This window comes from Anastrepha obliqua, chromosome 2 (genome assembly GCF_027943255.1).
Source record: "Anastrepha obliqua isolate idAnaObli1 chromosome 2, idAnaObli1_1.0, whole genome shotgun sequence".
Lineage (NCBI taxonomy): Eukaryota > Metazoa > Arthropoda > Insecta > Diptera > Tephritidae > Anastrepha > Anastrepha obliqua.
Window position 1 is genome coordinate 21,264,684 of NC_072893.1, and position 21,898 is coordinate 21,286,581.

The 21,898-nt window shown below is 35.9% G+C and overlaps 1 protein-coding gene across 1 annotated transcript in view; it reads left to right on the plus strand.

Annotated features, from left to right (window-relative positions):
- Positions 1-363: 363 nt before the first annotated feature.
- The window catches only part of LOC129239555 (zinc finger protein hangover), a 40,030-nt gene continuing 18,495 nt past the window's right edge, over positions 364-21,898 (plus strand). Inside the window, exon 1 of the mRNA XM_054875135.1 lies at positions 364-893. Within this exon, the coding sequence (XP_054731110.1) occupies positions 747-893 (147 nt within the window). The 5' untranslated portion in view covers positions 364-746. The remainder of the gene's footprint in view (positions 894-21,898) is intronic.

Consider the following 21,898-nt stretch of genomic DNA (forward strand, 5'->3'; position numbering starts at 1 on the left):
TAGACCAATTCTATCAGTCCCGGTGATAACTTTATCAAAAAAATTTCGAAGCATCAAGTTCAACCTCATAAGCGCATATAAAATTGCGAGTTTATTGTTTTAAAAAGCCCAAAAAAACTACTATTCAATGAAATCAATATTTCAGTTCATTCACAATAGCATAAACAAACGTCTGTGTATTAATTTGCATTGGCAGCTACATCAGCTGAACGTTGATTTAACAAAACAACGGCGAAAGGTTGTTGGTTTGCTTGTTTTTCACGCTAGAGTTCAGGTAAGTGGCGATCTCTTTTCCCACGAGATGTCGTCATGCACGTTTTTTCCCTTTTCCTTTCCACAATTCGTGCTGAAAATTCCCGGTGAAGAAAAAATGAAGTAACTTCATTTCAGTTTTCGGTTTTCAGTTTCGCAGAAAATCCCGTCGTGTTGAGACATAAAATTTTAATACAGTTCGAGAAGATATGATAAAAACAAAGAAGTCGGGAGAGAAGTGGAAAAATAAGGAGAAAAGCAAATAATTACAAAAAGAACATTTGTAAAAAAGTGAAATTAAGTGTAAAAAACGGAAAGTGAACTGGAAACTTGATAATTTTTGGAATAGGAATTTCCAAACCAATTAAAAAACTGCACTTCTTCTGTCTGTCTATATAGAGAGTTGGCGGCTGCTCGGCAGTAGTGTTACGCTACAGTGTGAAATTTCTGGGAGGGAAGAGCGGCGTCAGATTTGACGGAGTCGTCGTTACAAAATGTCGGACGGTAGCCCAGTGCGTGCGCGACAAAATTGCTGTCGCCTCTGCTTAGCTCCGGGCAGCGAGTGCATATCCATATTGAACAGCTATGCAGCGGATAAGGAACCGTTGGCTACTAAAATACAGAACTGCGTCAGCATCAAGGTGAGTACATAATATCTATCTATACGTACTAAACTGAGCTGAAAATAATGTGACCCAATCAATCATTTATCAAGTTGACGACTGGGTCGCACCCAGGAGCATATTTGTCTATATACCTGTGTAAGGTGGCATAGATTTTTCGCCAATAAGATATGTATACATAAAATTAGGATAGGAAGTTTCCTGAGTACTAATAAAATGTCCAAAGTTGCATTGGAATTAGTTGAACTAAAATGATGTTGAGGTTAGGATGAGCGTCAGCCAACGATAATGATTGCGACTGATTGTGCAAGTTTTGCGTCCGTGCTCCCACATGTCATGCCACGCCATGCGGAATTGCCAAGTCACCATATTGGTTAATGGCGTTTGTTGGTTAGTTGCTGGTGTGGCGTTGCCAGCCCGTGAGCTCTGAGCAAGCAATCAATGATGGTGCTGTCTGGCCTGCTGTGTGTGCGCGCGCTCTCTTCCGCTGCCGCTCAGCGCCTCCTCGATTGTGACATGACTTGGCTGGTATGATATGGCTGGCGTATTATAACATTGTGGCGTTGTGTGGAATCGATTCCAATTCGGATCCGGATTCACAGCGCTCACATCGTTATCGCACTCGCGTTGACTCACAATGACTCGTGGTTGGTAAGTTGGTTGGTTACTTGGTTGTTGTTGATTGTGTAGATGAGTGGTTGAGTGGCTGAATGGTGGTTCACTGTGTGTGGATGTAGTGCTGACTGACTGTAGAGCTCCGCGTGGTTTGTGATTCTGAGGCGTAGTCGGTCGGTCGGTTGCTACGACAGCAGCTGGCTGTAGCTGCAGTGTGTGCTGCTTTTTCGAGGCAGTCGTCAGCATTAGCTTCGCTAGATTCGTCGACACGCTGACTCGTCGATTGCTGGCATTGTTAATTGTGTGCAAAGAATAAAGTTCGTCCACCATTTGTTCAACGAAAGACGGATGGATGAGCAGCTGCATAATGAAATCGCTTGCTTTTGTTCGTATATTCCTTGTCGCGCGATACCTTTTTAGTGACACACAAAGACCTATTACATCTCATCTGATGGTTTTCGTTTTGTGTCACTTTTGAAGTGGCGTACTCTATGCTAAAATTGATAAGTGATAACGTTTGCTCAGGTGGTTGGCGGCATATGGGTGACTTGAGTTCGAAATAATTTCTTAGCAAATGTAAAAATGGAGGCGTATCGCTTCCATGTCCGCTTGAACGCACAATTTGTTTGGGGAATATTTGGCGGCGTCGAAATGTGGCCAGCGTTTTTCTATAGAAGCATTGACAACAACAAAGCCGGTAACAGCTACATATGTATGCACAACAGTGACGATTACGAAGCAGTAGGCAACAAAATAGAAACAACGAATATGTGTGCAGAGCATAAATGGAAACCAAATGAGTTTTAGTAGAATTGCATACATAAAGCAGAAATAAATTCAGGAAGCCGCTGAAAGCGTCTGTTACTTCCTGTCAAGGCGCTCGGCAAATCGTGGAGTTCGCTAATTCGGAAATTAAGGAATCTATACCCAGATAATTCTTCACGAGAACTAGGCTACGTACCTGCTGCAGCCATTGCGGGTAGCCTGGAACGCCACGATTGACATTAAAAATAATAATTCAACGGTAGTCTGGCGACCAACAGACATTGGTTACTTCGCCGTCTCTTTCTGGCCTGCACCCGGCGCGTATCATCGGAGTTAGCAGCAGTGCGTTGTATACATCGTTGCCATTTTCTTCGCTGCTGTACTGTGCTGGGAATTGGCGGCAGCACCCTTGATTTCATTGAATACATGGAAAACATAGTGGCTTCGTTGTTGTCGGTACTTTGTACTCGTAGCCGTTATCGTCATTGCTGTCTATCGATTTGCTCACCATCGTTGACCGATTCCAAAAGAGGAAATGTTGGCTTTTTATACAGGCTAATGCGGCTGGCACACCAGTTTGCTTTTCACATGAATTGATGTTGATAAGCTGAGTAATTTGAGAGCTCATACAAAATAAAGTAGGTTGTTATTTGGTCGCAGCTGTTGTTCGTGCTGCGCTACTTTGGATTCAATAAAAAAGTAGTTACAGTGCTGAAAACTACAGCACTAGCAACATCGCACATTTGGAGTAACCAAGCAGTTTCACCTTGAGAGTTGCATAACATGTTTGAGCAGCTGCTACGCTTTCCATAGCATGGCGAAGTTTGGTCTTTTGAGGAAGCGATTTTGAGGTTATGTGCTCCGATTGTGGTGCTTATAGGAATACACGTAGATTTTTTTTGCTTGTACGTTGGGGAATGGAATGTATTCTGGATATGTAGCCAGAGTTTCGCGCTGACGTTGCTTTTATTAAACAGTTTTGTTGGTGCTGATGCGTTGTCTCTGCATGATAAATGAGTCAGGCAGAGCGGGCAATCTTTATGTTCTCATTTTGTTCGGGAATTTAAAGTAAAATGTCTACGTGTAAGTAGGAATTTCAGTAAAATTTCATTTATGTGGTTGGAAAACTAAAATGCATGAAATAAAAAAGGCGCACATTTAATTCTCACTGTCAAATGTTCATACTTAAATTTGGATGTCGCAAATTAAAAGTGTGGGTTGTTGTTAGTGTAAATCATAATTCAATTTGACGCAAAGTAAAAGTGCGGGTTGTCGCTGATGTAAACAAAATTCAATTTGATGCAAAGTAAAATTTTTAATTTAATTAAGTTTAATGGAGATGTTAGGGGTTTGGGGTTCCTAAATAGCGAGTGTTTTTTTTTTTCGGTTTTATATTTGTATTAAAAATATTCTAATGAAATATAAATGCAAACCTTCCAATTTGAAACGAAAATAACAATTCGTTGCAACTGACAGTTATATTGTGTTGCCAAACGGCTGCAAATGTAAACAAACATACGCGCAAGTGAAGTGTTGCAGTTCAGCGCCCAAGGCGAATTGAGTTCGCCTAATCTAGCATCTTTGTTCAGCGCCCTATACATTTGATTAATTTGATATTAATTTATGGGGAATTTATTTTTCGATGCGGTTATACGCATTCTGAAAGCAGTTATATGCAAAAATACTGCATTTTTCAAAATTCAATGGAACCTGCATAGGAACTTCGATTTATTCATGTGTCTGGTAGCAAATACAGAAGGCCGCAATTTTCTCCATTCTTTTTTTTAAGGGGGTGGTAGGGTTTAGCGCTAAAAAAAAAACACTTTTTTTTTTGAATTTTTTACAGAAATATGGCTTAAGATACTTTAATAAAATCAGTTGCATGTTATTGTACATCTTTTCAATAAGTTTTTAAAAAATATTAAAAATAAAATATTGACAAATAAGCCCATGACAGAGTTTTTTTTGGAGATATGTTTTTCGAGAGGTGCTCTGCGGTGCCAATCGGCATTCGTCGTAGAATCATCTGAAACTAAAAAAGTCATTTTTGGCGAAAAATTTCGCCATATTTGTAAGTGAAGAACAACCTTAAAAAAAAGGAGGTATTTTTGATTTAGAAAACGTGTGCCAAATTTGAAAAGAATTGGTTGAATAGTTTCGGAGTTGTGATTGGCACCGACTTTTAAGAAGTCGTTTCGGGAAAAACGCGTTTGAAAAAATGACTCTGAAAAATTATCGATGCATTCGAGGTAGAGTGCCTACAAAGGCTATAACTTTGAGAGTTCTGCTCCGATCCACTTAAAATTTTGACACAACATTATTGAAATGATTTACTATAAGATGAGTGAAGAAGACTTTTTTAGGCGTCAATTTAAAAAGGCGGCAATTAAAAATTGTTATTATTTGGTATATTTTGGTGAGAAGATCTTTAAAAGGGAACACCACTGTGATTTTGCAAAAAAATAGATTTTTTTTTTGCATTTTCTTAAAGAAGATACATATATTCGAAAATATGAAAAATTTTAACTTAAAATCTTGAAAATTGACGAAGTTATACCCAATACAATAAGTGCAGGTAGTGAGTTACAACGGCCAATGAAAACTTTAAACGCGTTTTTCTCAAAACGAATTTTCTGTACACGGTAGCCTCGATTTCTGGAAGACTTATGAAACGATTTTAATTTTTTTTTTTTTTAATTTTTGTACATGTATTGGCTACAGTCGTACATAGCCGTTTTTAAAAATTCCAAAAATTAAGATTTTTTTCAAGCCCTTCCAAAACCAAAAAAGCGTAAATCGTAAATGTAACTTTTTACAATTGAATTGCCTGTTTCAATATCGAGCCATAACCGCCGAAAAAATGTATCCCACAAACTCGAAATTTTACAGGGGAAGGTTTTTTTTTAAATTAAATCAGTTTGAATAAAGCCATTATTTTAAAATTTATAATGTAAATATTTTTTTGTGTAATACGTTTAATTTTAATAATTTTAAATAGATATTTGCATCATAAGGGTTGTTTTTGTGGGATACATTTTTTTGCTTTCCTTCTGGCAACCTATTATTAAAAAAGTGTGTGGGTTACACAAAAATTTATTTTAATTTTAATTTTTTTACTTAGTCCTTAAAATTAAATTACATTTGATTTAAAAAAAAAAAAAATAAATGTATACATTTCTTAGAATATTCGATAAAAAATACGGAATACTCTTAACGATAACTGACTATTTACTTTATTAATAGCTTTCAAATGTTCTACATAATGCTGATATACAGTTTTTATGTTTCGAAATTCTTGAGGTAGATATAATTTTGTACTTTTATTCCTGCCATAATGTGAAGGAACCGCTGGTAATTGTTCTATAAAGGATTTTACTAGCGATATGCTTGCTTCCTCAGATTTGTTGTGTGCAGTTGGCTTTTTTACATTTTCAAGGCAAGTTTTATACGAACTTCTATTTTTTATTACGGATATTAAAATCGTTTGTGAAATGTTCAACGTTTTCAATAAAAATTGTTGACAATCTTTAAAACTGCTATTATTGATATTGATAAAATAATTAAAGCTGCACTTTTTTCTGTCACTTTCTCCATATCGCCTTTTAATATCGACTTGTTTAACACAAGAAGACAGCCAATCTTTCTGTCTAATTTTGTTGCCGATTCCCCAAAAATGTTCATTTATTCTTACTTTTTCATCTTCAGAAATTTTATCATGAGACGAATTTGGACATTTTTTCTTTAAGCACGGGTTGGGCAAAACACTCGTATTTTTTTCGTAACTTTTTGCAGCCTTTTATGTATTCTCTTTTGCTTTCTGTAGCCCCTTTTCCCAACACACGTTTCCTCCTCGACTTCTTTTAAACTTTCCAAACCATTTAAATCAACGAAAGATTCAACTGAATCGCTATATGGTACCAGGGAGAGCTGTAAAAATATCCAATAATTGAAAACAAAAACATATTTTGCAAAAAAACAAATTCATACCTTCGACATATTGTTCTAAAGCTTTATCTTTAATTAAAGTTTCAAAAAATTGTGTTTTTTTTTATTTTTTTCCCTTGTGTTTCATTTATTTTAAAAGAGAATTTAATTGTATCCCACACAAGCGTTCAAAGAAAATGGAAACAAGTCACCATATGCATTTACATTAAAATTGTTTTTGTTATAAAATCATAACGGTTTAATCTACAGCCATGAAATTTTGACAGATGATGCAAATGATGTTGAACTATCGATTTCGATAACAAAACAAAAATCGATTATGGTGTGGGATACACCGGCGGTAATGGCTCGATATTATCTATTGTTGACCGAAGATATCAGCATCAAGAGTTTACCGAGCCAATTTTGTTTTTGTGGCTTACATCGTGAACAATGACGCAATTTTTTTTATATAGGGTGATCAATTAAGAGGAGTTTTTTTCATTTGCGTTTTTTTTACAGATCGCGCGCGAGTTGTGGCAAACTGTCATCGTGGATTTGTTGAACAGCGTTTGGCATTTCATCATGGAAAGACTCACACCGCAACAACGTCTACAAATTGTTCAACTGTATTATGAAAATCAGCGTTCTGTGATAAGCCACTTGCCATACAGCTCGTGAAACAATGACTTTATTGAGAAGTCATTTCGGAGAGCAGCTGATTTCACGTTTAGGATCTGTGAGTTGGCCACCAAGATCTTGTGATATCACACCTTTGGACTTTTTTCTTTGGGGATTCGTGAAGTCCAAGGTCTATGCTGATAGACCAGCTACCAGTCGAAATGCTCGAACGAGTGATTGAAAATTGGACCTTCAGAATGGACCACCTTAAGCGTAGTTGCGGCCAACATTTGAATGAAGTCATATTCAAAAAGTAAATGTCAAAGAATGTCCTTTCAAATGATAAATAAAGGTTTTGAACATAATTTACATTTTTGTTTTTTTTTTAACTATTGAAAAAAGCACCTCATGATTGATCACCCTATACTAGAAACATGTTAAAAATTTTCATGAATATTCAAAACCAAAAAAGTTTTTATTAAAACGACTATTTTTTTATTATAAAGTAAGCGTTCGAATTTAAAGCCATGTGCACACATATTTACATGTATATCGGCAATTTGTTATCGAACATTTTAGTCTACCCAATATGCCTGAATATCTTATCAATAACGTAAAAAATCGTTGACAAATAAACCTTATCAAGCTCGCGAAGTATCAATTTTCAAAGCATTTCACATTTATTGACAGTTTGCTTCATTAGGTAGAAATAGTAGCGAAACTTCCAATTGCTGAAAGAATAATTATTTTTAACCTCACTTCTGATGGAAAACCACTTTCAGAAATAAGAAAATTTGTTAATAATAGCCGCTATAGTGTGAGAAGTATGTATTTTAAAGCGATTTAAAGGTAAAAGAAAATTTGGAAAACTGTAAGAGATCGGGCCGACTAAGAAATTTGATGGAAAAAGCGGAGCGCTACTTAATAAAAATTGTAAAAAAATCGCCTAGGACTTTTTCATCTAAAACTGTAGACGAGCTTGAGGAATGCTGTGACATCGATATGACCCCCAGAACATTGCAAACTATTATACCTACCGAGGAAAAAACCATACATACGCTAAATAAACCAGCAGAAAAAATTCGATTTCACAAAATAATTAAATTTAAAACGCAGCGCTAAAAAAAGTTGGTTTACTCCTCCAAATATTATTTCCAACAGGACAATGATCCGAAACATGCAGCTCATATTGTTAAGGAATGGATGTTGTAAAATACTCCGTATACTTTAAACACTCCACCACAATCCTCAGACATGAACCCCATCGAACATTTATGGGATGTGTTGGAAAAACGTATACGAAACCATCATATTTCAAACAAAGTACAACTGAAACCAGTAATGGCGGAAAATAGGATCGAATATTACCCAAAAACTGGTATCTTCAATGCCGAATAGACAAAATGAAGTTATAATAAGGAAAGGATTATCTACACTTTACTAAATATTGCCGTTAGAAATAAGAAAAAATCAATTTTCTATGTGGCAATGTTTTTTCGCTGAAAAATATGTAACAAGTCTAAGATTTTCGTCTTTTTTTTCGTATGAAATGCTTTTGATTTTGTTTGCATATGTGAAGTAATCTTATATAAGAGTTAAAATGTTTAGGCAGTACTGTAACTATACTTTTTTCGGTGACTGTATATGTATTATATAGTTGGCGCTTACACTCTTTTTGGGAGTTTCGCCGATCTTCTGCTCCAATTTGATGTTGTTACGAGCTGGTTTTTTATGAGGAGCTTTTTCATGGTAGAAATAAACTCGTTGGTTTGTCATTGCCTGCCGTGGGGCGAGCGCTATTATTAAAAACTTTTTCCATAATTTTGGTGTTTGATGCACGAGGATTCGAATCTGCACACTTTCGAATAGTAGTCACGCACCAATTCATTCAGCTGCGGCGGTCGCTTGATATGTTGAAAGCTTATCATTAGCGCAACAATATTCTTCGATAAAAGCTGACGAGTAGAGAAAAATATTCATTGAGCAAAAATTATAGGCGACTGAGAGAAATGTTTCTCAATTGCACACATATAAAAGCTATAAAAAAAAATATAAAAGCTATAAAAAAAATATAAAAGCTATAAAAAAATATATAAAAGCAATAGAAAATCAAGAATGATAGATTACAAGATTTGGCCATCAGAAGCAAAATTGTGAAAGTAACTTCGGCTGCTACGTAATAGGGAAATTGACAGCAAAATTGTGCGCGCTCATTCTTGCTTTCTTCCCATCAGTCCAAGGCGCATTTATTAAAGTTGGTAGCACTAGACCAACAACAATATTTTGTACGTTTGAATATGAAAGCAAAGTATTGGAAAGGTAGAAAACAAAAAAATGAATTCGCCTTGATTCATTCTGGGCTGACAGCCACATGGACACGGCGAAAGAAAATCAGCTGATTTGTCGATACCACCTTTAATAGATGCATCTTGCATCAGTCGCTATTCATTTTATTCTTGATTTTTTCTTATATGAACAACACAATCTCAGTTTTCGTTTGACATCTGTTATAAACAAACCGCTGTCATTTCCCTTTTACGTGGGACAGGGCTAGTTTACTGGGGCGGCATCCCTTGGTCGGGAAAAACCCGAGTCATTCCGGTAACGTAGAACCGGCTGCCCAACCGATCAAAACACTTTTTTTTAAAGATTGACAGCTGAATTGCCAACTATCAAATAACAAAATGTCTTTTACATTTGTACTACGTCTGGAAACCTAAAAATTCAACTGAAGCCATCTATGAGTGAAATCCGCAATTACTTAGTTGCCAACCCAATATAACAAAAACCTTATAAATCAAAGTTCCAGGGCTTGTACAAAATTCAAAAAAATTTATTAGGAGGTTGAATTAGTTTTAAAGGTGACACACAGATGGCGCTATTTATCACTTTATCGCGTTGGCAATACTGAATATATATTCATGACAAAGCCTCATCCCTAGGCTTTGTTTATCAGTATCTGTCATTTCGCTGAAGTATAAACAACGCAGTGTTTTCGTGCTCCGAGTATGTCAACTTTCGTGCCGTCGAAACGCAATTTGCGGGAAGCTTTGCTTTTCTGCTTCAATTTGAAAAAAAAAATACAGCCCAAGCCCGTGAATTGCTGCAGGAGGCCTACCCAGACCATACTACGTCGATTTCAACATGTGAGTACTGGTTTCGACGATTCTAAAGTGGTGATTTTCACACCGAAGACAAGGAGCGTCTTGGCCAGCCCAAAAAGTTCGAGGACGCGGAATTGGGGGAATTGGTAAACGAGGACTCGTGCCAAACCCAAGAAGAGCTTGCTGAATCATTGGGCGTTGATAAATCAACCGTTTGCAAGCGTCTAAAAGCGATGGGAATGATCCAAAAGCAAGGACATTGGGTCCCGTACGAGTTGAAGCTGCGCGACCTCGAACGGCGATTTTTTACGTGCGAATTGCTGCTCGAGCGACAAAATCGGAAGGGTTTTTTGCATCGGGTGATGACTGGCGACAAAAAATGGATCCACTACGATAACCCAAAACGCAAAAAATCATGGGGTTTGCCCGGCCACGCATCAACGTCGACGGCCAAGCAGAATATTCACGGCAAGAAAATCATGCTCTGCATTTGGTGGGATCAGGTCGGCGTCGTATATTTTGAGCTGCTCCAACCGGGCGAAACAATCACGGGGGATCGTTACCGACTGCAATTGATGCGTTTAAGCCGGGCATTGAAAGAAAAACGGCCGGAAACGGTAAAAAGGCACGACAAGGTTATTTTGCAACATGACAACCTGTCAAAAAATATCTTGGAACGCTTGGCTGGGAAGTGTTACCCCACCCGCCGTATAGTCCAGACATAGCTCCCTCCGATTATCATTTGTTCCGGCATATTTATTTTTATTTATTTATTTAGCGGCCAGAATTTTGGAGAAACGGCATCCGGAAATTGCCCGAAAGATGGGCGAAAGTTGTAGCTAGCGATGGCCAATACTTCGAATAAAATATTTTGTACCGTTTTTTCACAATAAAGCCCCAAATCTTCGAAAAAAACCTTTAAAACTAATTCAACCTCCAATAACAAATAAAAAAAAAAAATGTGAACCTTTTAATCAGAATCTTTAGAAAGTTTCTGAGTATGTCTTTTTATATTCCATTTAATTTTATTATAGTAAAGTGTATCCTATCGAATTTCAAATTAATTGGACTTACCAGGAGTGCCGCCACAAAAGCATGCTTTCCTTCAAAGCTCAATCTTGAATCGAAAGGAAAAGTTGTTTTAATTGTAAGAACTTCTGTGATTCCTTCAACTTATCATTTAAATCAAGCTATCTCTTTATTTATCCATTCGAGTAAACAAAACAGAAGAGCCATCACCACAAGTTCATGGATGAAATCTCCAAAGTCCATATTTTTCGTACGACCCTATGCACATACGTATTTGTCATTTGATATTTCGGAGAAATTGCAATTTAAGATTTTTTTAAATCAATAATTATTTCTTAGTATCAGGGCAGTTAATACCCACGAATGATAGTGTAAAAGATTGGCGCTTTTCGAATTCGCCGTGTCGTAAGAGTCCATGCATAAACAAACAAAAGGAAGAGCAATTAGTTGTTTATGCAGAAGAAGAATAGGAGAAAGCAATGGAAACAACCAAACTGAAGAAATTATACGCACACACACATACTTTCTTGCCACGGCGTCTTCCGTATAAAAACGCAAACAAACTGCATTTGGAGGTTTTATATTAATTTGTGCTTTCCCAACTTAACACACGGGACTTCTTTTGCATTAGTTTGATTAGTTTAAATCTTACAAATCACAAAACTACCAAGCCATTAACTGAATTTTCACAAACAGCTAATTTCTTCTACTTTTGTTTGCTTTGCTCGTTTTTTTTGTATTGCGAAGGGAGCTGACGTCAGGCTTGTTAAAATAGCGAAAAATAAAGTAACTGTTTTTTAAATGCGTCACCTTAGATACTCAATTCGCCTTGGTTAATACCCGTATTTGTTGCCTGCGGCCCATCTTTTACTGACAAAAGTATCCAATAAGCAAATCAGCTGTCCACTAATCCGCGTAACAACTGTCTGTCATACCACAATTTTAATCAGAACCTTTTGCACCCTGTATAGCGTGCCAAAAAATATTCATTGGGAGATAATTTTCTTCCCAAAACTTTCTCCACTATCCTGCAAGGGAATTCAGAAATTGTTTAATATGTAATGTGCATATGTATAGAGTACTTATGTATGCATGTATCCACATGCATTAACTACTTCAATTTCTTATTTTTACCCACTTATGCAGATAAACACGTTTACTTTTGCAATGCCAGCCCTTCTACTCCAATAAATTCCAGTTTTTGAGGCCAATTTGACGGCGAGTTTTATAGGATTTTATTGTTTAATGAGCAGCTTAGCTTCGTCATGATACTATTTGGATGTTTGACGCTGATGTTTATTACTGTGAGCGCTGAACCTTCGGCCAAGCGTCTATAAGTGCATTGCGATTTGGAGCTTACAATTGTTTGATGCGCACACTACTACATTTTCCATCAAATCGCATCATTCAAGCGCTCGCTTGCAGGTTGTAATACTGGAACAACAACATTAAAACTACGCTTCACGCAGCTTGCGATGCCTCGGCTGCTGTCATACAACGTATCCGCTTGTTTCACATCACACTTTACTCCATGAGTTTCATACGCTTTCGCTGTTTGTTTGTATGGACTCGTTGTTGTTCCGCTGAGGCTCCGCCAGTTATTGAGGCACTCGTTTACTCTGCTGTGAGTGTGAGTGCTCTTTACTCAGAATCTCGCCTCTCTGTTGTGTTTTAAAATTCCGTTAATATCCAAAACCTTTTTCGAAATTTTTGTATTCAAATTCGTAGGTGGCTCATCAACTGCTGAACTCGATTGATAGGCTCGCTTGCTTTGCTGGCTTTCTGGAACGAGTACCACGTCAGCGTCTTCGTTAACTCACCCTTGAGAACGCCAGCAGTGACGTCGCCAACATTGTTAGCTATCTGGTACATTTTATCGTTGTATTTCACAAAAAATGCTTATGTGTTGTGTGTATCGCTGTGGTTATGTGGTTAGCGTGTGCTTTGGAACTTTGCACGGCTAGCAAATTAAAGCTCCGTTCACGTGGCTGTGGGGTTGCGGATGAAAATACTTTGGACGCTGGCGTCAATTTTAAGAATTTGGAAATAAATATTTTGCAATATTTCACAAACTTGTGCTCAAATTTAGTAATAAAATAAATAATGAAATGATTTCAGAATATCCAATAGTCGAGTATCCACCATGATGACTTAAAAAGAAGAAACATGGAAAGTGTTGATTAGATAATGGAGTAACTTGCTCTGAAAAATTAAATGTGTAAAAGAGAACTTGCGCCTAATTTGATTCGTTATCTTGCCAAATATTGTGGAATGTACTCAAATACTTTTTTCATTCTTTTAATTAATTCCAATTAATCTCTACTAAAAGGTGTTTTTTTTAGAGGTTAGGTTTTCAAGATGAAATAAAACGTATATAATTTAATGTCATGACCAAGAATTTAGCTTTATTATAAAGATAAGGGTTTGCCATTATGTTTTAAAAATGATTTCGGGCAAGTGGCCGCCGCGGCTGGCTCGAATAAATTCCAGCCGAGAGGCCCAATTTTCGACCACTTTTTGCAGCAATTGGGGCCGTATGTCAGCAATAACGCACCGAATATTCTCTTCCAAGACGTCAATCGTCTCGGGCTTATCTGCGTAGACAAGCGACTTCACATAGCCCCACAAGAAATAGTCCAGCGGTGTTATATCGCACGATCTTGGAGGCCACGCCACAGGTCCACGGCGCGAGATAATGCGCTCACCAAAAGTGTCCTTCAATAAATCGATTGTTGCGTTGGCTGTATGGCATGTAGCGCCGTCTTGTTGGAACCAAAGGTCGTCCACATCAACATCGTCCAATTCAGGCACGAAAAAGTCATTAATCATGGCTCTATAGCGCTCTCCATTGACTGTAACATTATGGCCGGCTTCATTTTTAAAGAAATATGGACCAATGATTCCCTCTGCCCATAGAGCACACCAAACAGTGACTTTTTGAGGATGTAACGGCGTCTCAGCAATGGCTTGTGGATTATGTTCACTCCAAATGCGACAATTTTGCTTATTGACATACCCATTCAACCAAAAGTGAGCTTCATCGCTGAACAAAATTTTCTTTGATGCGTCGCGCGAACCGAACCATTATTTTCGTAATTAATTTGCACGATTTGCAAACGTTGTTCAGGTGTAAGTCTATTCATTATGAAATGGCAAACCAAACTGAGCATAAATCAAGTGACAGCTGTCAAAAAGACTATCTATGAAAAAAGTAGTGCCAACTTGAAAACCTAACCTCTAAAAAAACACCCTTTACTAGTTTTTCATCGTTAGTATTTCTTTACTACTTTCCACAACATCTACTTCTTCACTACTAACTGCAAATTTACTTTTAATTTTATTGTTAATTCTTTTATTTAGTAGGCTATTCTAAGGTCAATCATTGTTGTGGTTGTATGCTTCACTCAAATAAAAAAAAATAAATAAAATACAAAATAAATAAATAAATTCATTAACAAAATAAAAATAAATAAAATAAAAACAAATAAATAAAATAAGTAAAATAAATAAAATCAAAAAATAAAACAAGAAATAAAAAATAAAAAATTAATAAATAAAATAATAAATAAATAAATGAAATAAAAACTAAATAAATAAAATAAAAACTAAATAAATAAAATAAAACCTAAAAAAAATAAATAAATAAAAAAAAATAAATAAATAAAATAAAAACAAATAAATAAAATAATAAATAATATATATTACATAAAATAATAAATAAATAAATAAAATAAAAATGAAGTAATTAAAAAAATAAATATAATTAAGAAAATGAAAATAATAAACTAATAAAAATAAAAAATAAATAAACAAGAATAATAATGAAAAAATAAAATAAAGAAAAATATATTAAATAGAATAAAAAATCAATAAAAAAAAATGAATAAAATAAAAAATGACTAAACTAAAAAATTAATAAAATAAAAAAAATGAATAGAAAAAATGAATACAAAAAATTAATAAAATAAAGAACAAAAAATAAAAAAATAAGGAATGAATAAAAAATTAATAAAAAAAATAAAAAAATAAGAATAAGAATAAATTAAAAAAAAAATTAATAAATAAAAAAAATAAATAAAAAATGAATAAAATAAAAAATAAAATAAAATAAAAATATAAAATAAAATAAAAATATAAAAAAAAAATAAAAAATTATTAAAATAAAAGAAAAAATAAAAAGAATTAAAAATAAAAAAAATAAAAAATAAAAAAAATTAAAAATAAAAAAAATTAAAAATAAAAAAAATTAAAAAAAAGTAAAAAAATAATAAAAAAAGAATAAAAAAAAAATAATAAAAAAAGAATAATAAAAAAAAAATAATAAAATAAAAAAATAATAAGAAAATGAAAACAAATAAAAATAAAAGTACAAAATTAAGCAAAATAAAAAATAATGAAATTCATGCATAGATCTCGAAATATCAGAGTATCGCTAATTATAGAAGTAAAACTGTGAAATATTATGATCAGTCAATAACAATATAACTTTTAAACATTTTTTTTTGGGAACAATTTTGGGCATATCGAGATGGTGAGAAAAACTGTAATATCGAGAAAATCTTTTTGTAAGGCGTCACTCTAAAGAACCAACATAAATGTGACGAAAATATAGAACTGATAATAAAGGTAACAAGTTTTCACTACATAAATCATAATCATAATGACAATTGCTCAAAATCGAAGAAGGTGCGGTGCATACAGGCAATATTTTTCTCTTTTGGGAAACTCTTTGTTTTTTTCTTCTTTTTATTATTTTACTCAAATGGCCTTTAATCCCTGGAATGCAAATGAAATGAAATGAATGAAACAAAATTTTATACTATAGAGAGCAAATAAATAGAAAAACAAAATAATCAAAATTGCAACCCGGCTGCTGATACCTGCTCAATGTGTCTTGATTTTAACTTTAGATGAACCATATGAACCATAACGACTTATCGACAGAAATAAAGAACTAAAAATTAGAAAACATGGGAAAAGGCTATTAGTTTACTATAAAAAAAAAATTGGTATTTCTATACATATTTATGGTCTTTTTTTAAACAAAAAAATCGAAATGCTGTATCGGGTAATGTACATTCATACAAGAAGCGGCTGACTTAGTTTTTCTGTGATAACGTTGTTTGGATGTTGTTGTTGTTATTGTAACATCATAAACATTCCGCCTACATATACGGGGAATGCTACTGCAGTGACAGTCCTTAGCCGGATATAAATCCGGCTCGTTCCGGTAATTTAGAATCGACTGTCGCGATTTGGATATGACAGTGATCGCGTTTTTTTGTTGTTGTGCTGTTTGTTTGTTCAGATTTAGATTTATTGGAGGTTAGCACCTCATGGTCTTTTGTGTCCTCTAGTCATCACAGTACGTCATCCAAACCGAGTTCTCTTATTAAACTTAAGATATAGCTGGGTTGGACTTGAGCGTATGTGTCCTTCCTCCGACTGCAAATGGCCGAGATGTCTCAAACTTCTAATATATATCGCTGTACCGCAGCTTACAAGGATAAGGTGTATTGTGGTCTTCGGCGAGCCCGTGAGCATTCTCAGTTTATCCTTGGTGGGAGTTATGAGTTTTTACAAACCTCTTGTGGTTGGGATTTTTCTATCCGCAGCAAATTCATTGCTGAAAGGTTGCAATTAATGCTCATTAACATTTTCGATTCTTTGTTTCTGTAGGGAAGCGAAAGCTGGTAATATAAATTTATTTTTATTTTTTTTTTTAATTGTTTTTTTTTTTTAATTGTTTTTTTTTTTAATTTAATTTTGGTTTTTTAATTGGTTTTTTTTTTAATTTTTGTAATTGTTTTTAATTTTATATTTTATTTAATTAATATTTAATTTTTTATTTAGTATTTAATTTTTTTTTTATAATTATTATTTTTTCATTATTATTATTTTTATTAGCGAGAGCTGGTAATATAAATTTATTTTTTATTTTATTTTATATTTTAATTGGTTCTATTAATATTTTTTTATTTGTTTATAATTTTATTTTTTATTTAATATTAAATTTTTTTTATTATTATTTTTTTTTATTATTATAATTTTTTATTATTATTTTTTTTTATTATTATTTGCATTTTTTTTTTTTATTTGATTTAATTTTTTTTTAATTATTCTTTTCAAAATTTTACTTTTTGTTTCCTTAAAAAAAAAAAAAAAAAAAAAAAAACGAGCCTTCAAATTTCCACAATACAAAGTGTAATGCTACATTGCTAGAGGAGTGCAATGGGCTTTCAAGTACCTAACTCAAGGCAGGGTCCATTCCTTAACCCTCCGTTTCGGCATCCGGGTCTGCCCAGAAAAGCCTTTTTCGACTTTAAACGTGAATTTAACATCTTTTTATTATAGCTAACGACTGGCACTTCCCCCTACAGTCGGTTCTACGTAACTGGAACGACCGGGATTTATATCCAACAAGAACTGTTACTTCAACAGCATTCTGAATATATGTAGGGGGAATGTTTATGCTGCTACAACAACAACAACTAAAGCTTCCAGGTAGCTTTCTAAAATTAAATTTTCTGTCGATTTATGGATATAACCTTTTCAAAAGGATCCTTGAATGGGGGCGAAAAAAGGCCAGACCTGGTTGCCCGAGTGTTTAACAAAAAATGGTCAACGGAGTGTTAAACTCACTGAGTCACATTAACCCAGCTTTTGTGTGTCGCATTTTATATATTTTCATAATTCTTCTTGGATTTGCGTGTAAAATTCGTAGCATTCCTTGAATCCTTTCTTGAATTTTGCGCAATTACTGCACTTCTTTTACGCCAATTTTCTCTTCAATGCATCGATCGATTGCACAACAAACAGTTGAATTGCGGATGGATTGAATGGGAATCGGTTAATTTTATTGTCGTTCGAAGATAGAAGTTTGGCGACGCTAGTGGTGCGAGTTGGCACAATGCAAAAAGCGGGAGGATGCTGCACAAAGGAGTTCTGCGCGAGTAAGTGATTCTGGACAATGGACGTGGGCATGGGTGAGGTGAATGAACATCAAATGGACCACCGCCTTACTGTCGAAGTGATGGGCTGTACACTCGTACACCTTACGGCAATTAGAGGCATTCTAACCTAAGTTTGCGTATACTATTTGCTGGGGAATGTATTTGTAGTGGTGTACAGTTTTCTTGCTTGCATATTTATGGGGGAATGTAAGGCGATATATGCATGTATGTATGTATGTATATTATATACGTAAGTTTGCAAAAGGGTACGTGTATGTGTGTGTGCATGTGCCTGATTTTAATATAATGAAGAGCATAAATGCAAATTTATTTATATGTATGTATGTGTGAATTTACCTATAATTATGTGCTTATAAATGCATTTATGCATACTTACATGCACACACACATGCATACAGATATATATCTGTATCTCACCAAATTCTTGGTGTTGGCTACCCTTTTGCATCTCCACTTTTTCTTTTGCTCCTTTTGGTATGGGTAATTTTCTTCTTTGTTATTCTGCTGCTTTCTTCGATTTTGTTATGTCTTCTGCCGGGATAATTATAATTAAGATTGTTGTTGCAATTAACTACCGTTCAAGCGTCATGCGATGAGACTTGTGTGTGCGTTTACTATATATGGGTAAATCCATATGCTGCACGCTATGTATGTACTTACATGCATACATACATACATACACACATACGAACATGCATACAAGTAAATATATGTTGGTGTACTATATGTAGTGATTTGTATGCGTTAATGTTGCTACTTAACTTCATAGTTATGTTCATATGTATGCTAATTACTTGTGTATGCCATACATACATACATACATACATACATATGAGCACATACACACGCATTTAGAAGCTTTTCGCATACATTTCGATAGCTGAGATGTTATATACTTACAGATATGGAATGCAGTACATACAATCGTGTAAAAACTGGTGGCAGTATCACTCCCACCTGACTGCTCTAGCCATTTTCAAGGAAGCGCGCGACCCCTTCCAGCTGGGTCCAAGTGCTTTCTGACGCTAAATGTAGGATGTGCTGGGAGAGTTAGGCGGAGGTTCAAAGCTAGTTCGCATGCTGGCGTTTCTGAGAATTGCGCCTTTTCAAAACATTAAGAGTGGAGATGTGTCTTTGTGCACTTTTTTCTCGCAATGCAATCCTGTCATTAATAAGAATGGGCGGGTATGACCATCAAAGGCCATACTATCTCAGCAATTATTGAATGTGATTGAAGCTTTGGCTAGAGAGGCTGCACCCCGTTACCAATAGAACCTGAGCCTTTCTTTGCTATGGGGCAACACACTATCAAGGAGAAGCTTAGGATAGCTAACGATAAGGCAGATTCTTCTTCTTCTTGATTAGCGCGATAACCGCCTACGCGATATTAGCCGAATTTGACAAGGCACTCCAATTCGTCGATTCTTTCTCGTACGTTCCCACGACAGTCGCTTCTACGTAACCGGAACGACCCGGATTTATATCCGGCCAAGGACTGTCACTTCAGCAGCATTGCTTGTACATGTAAGAGGAATGTTTATGGTGCTACAACAACAACATTCTTTCTCGTGCTAGCCGGCACCAGTTTTTTTGTGCTTTGGAGGTGTAGGTGTACTCAGTTCACCTTGTCGTCCCGTTCAATTCTGAACATCTTCTCGAAGTTAATGACTTTTGTGCTATCGATCCTGGACGGCTGGCCAAGTGGCAGCTACAGACTCAGCAATTCCATGTTCTTAGATGACATCATTTTTTCTTTACCAAAACCTTCCCTAGTAATATTCAACATTGTGTTTCACCATACCGTTGTCCCCATACCATGCTGTTATTATCACTGCATTAAACGGTTTTATAGTGTATTTGGAATTTGAAGAACTTAATGTGGACTTCTCGATCTGAGCTAAAAAAATAATTTTTACTATCGTCAGTCTAACTAATATGGTTTTCCGCCAAGTGTAATCTTTGTTCCACGATTTTTGTTATGGTTGAACATTTTCGGAAGCTTTTCGAGTTGAGAGAATTAAGAGATTTTTTTTTCGAGCTTAAGTGAGTTTATTCCGATTTATTGCTGCAGTTAAATTAGTAGCTGGCAAGCGTTTTAATTGTTTGGCTGAGATTTCTGGTATTTAAATGCATTTTTGACACCTTTTTTTATCGAAGCTTCATAAAGAAATTTCAACTCGATCTCTTGATCATAATGCTTAGGTTAGGTTGTGGTGATAGTCGGTCTGTACGGCCAACTCACTGCACCCAACAGAAAATTTCCTGGGCCTACGGTTGGATGTGCTAGACGAAGACGACCGGTAGTCTTCACTGCACTGACAGGGTTTTGTATGCTGCTACAACAACAAACTCGTTTAGACCCCTCTTCTTGATGGTATACTCTGCTTGAAGAGTCTGCCGAAGGTGGGTCTAGGAATAGAGTACTCCATTTATTGTTTGTGACTATTCAGAGTATGGATCGCAATGCTTATGCCTACCCATATCAATGGAATTTCGTAATTCAATCATCACTTGCTGTGATAAAAGTTTTTTTTACCCTTGTTCACTTCTCTCGGGAGCATAGGGCCTCGACAAGACTCTTCCATCGTACACAGTTCTATGCTGTTGTTTTTGCACCGTCCCATGAGATGTCGGCATCTGCTAGTTTGCGCAGCATCGACTTTCACCAAGTGTTCGACCGCGGCCTCTGCTTCCTTGCGCGTTCCAGTTCAGTGCCATTCGCGTGAAGTTATCTGGTGGTTTGCTCAATGTGTGTCCTATCCATCGCCAATTTCTGCATTTGAATTGCCTAAGGATGGGTTCCTCGTTCGTTAGTCTCCACAGTGCGCCGTTACTGATGGTGTTTGACCAGAATATCCTGCAGATGATGGTGTTAGAGACCAGCCATGTTTCGCTTCCGTACAACAAAACTGCATTCACGCATGAGCCGAATATTCGTAGTTTAGTGCGCCTGGAGATTTGCGAACTCCTCTATACTGCCCTTGCTTTGTTTAACCTGGAGTTGACATCTTCATCTGCTCAAATATCTGCCGTGATGATGCAGGCGAGGTAGCAGAAGCTTTCAACGAATTCCACCGGACATCCGTCAACCAAGATCTGTCTTGCGTTATTGTGGTTGACTTGGTCTTGGTGATGTTGACCTCCAGTCCGACAGTGCCTGCCAACGCGACTAGTTTGCCCGCCTTCGCTTGTATGTCGGAGAGTTTGTGAGATGGGAGACAGATGCCATCGGCGAAGTCCAGGGCCTCAAGATGTCTGGTTAAACTCCATACGATGCTGTTTTTGTGCAGGGTCTGTTGGCTCATGACGTCATCAAGGACGTTGACGAAGAGAAGGGGTGACTGCGGACAACCTTGCTTTACGCCAGTGTTGCTAGTGAATGGATCGCTGATATCGCCTTTGTGAAGCACTGCCAGTTCGGAGTTCTCGTAGAGGGCTTTGATGAGGCGGATTATATTGGCGGGAACTCCCTTTCTACTCAGTGCCAGCCATATTGCGATAAAAGTAAAGTTCTTAATTTTTTTTAGGTCAGCTGTTTTATCAAACACTACTGTTGATATTTTTCTCACAGCTGTATTTGTGTATATATGCGTATGTATGTACTTAAGTTTGTACGTAGTTATTTGTAATGCATTTCGATGCACTTATTTGATTTACATGCAGTACATACATACTTACATACAGACATACATACATACACGCATACATACATAGATGTATGTAGATTTACACATACACACCTACATTCATATATATTTATATATGCATATATAGTCACTTATAAACACTTGCTTGCCCCTTTACGCATACATACGCACACACACCCATACAGTTGTGCATGTATGTATGTACGTACTCATGTGTTTGCTTGCCTTTAATCATTATCCCTGTTAAATGACAAAGGGTTTGTGTTTAATCGGCTTGAGTGCTTCGCGGGCAATAACAAGCTCCAACTAACTATTCTGTGTACATCTATTCCCCGTTAAGTGAT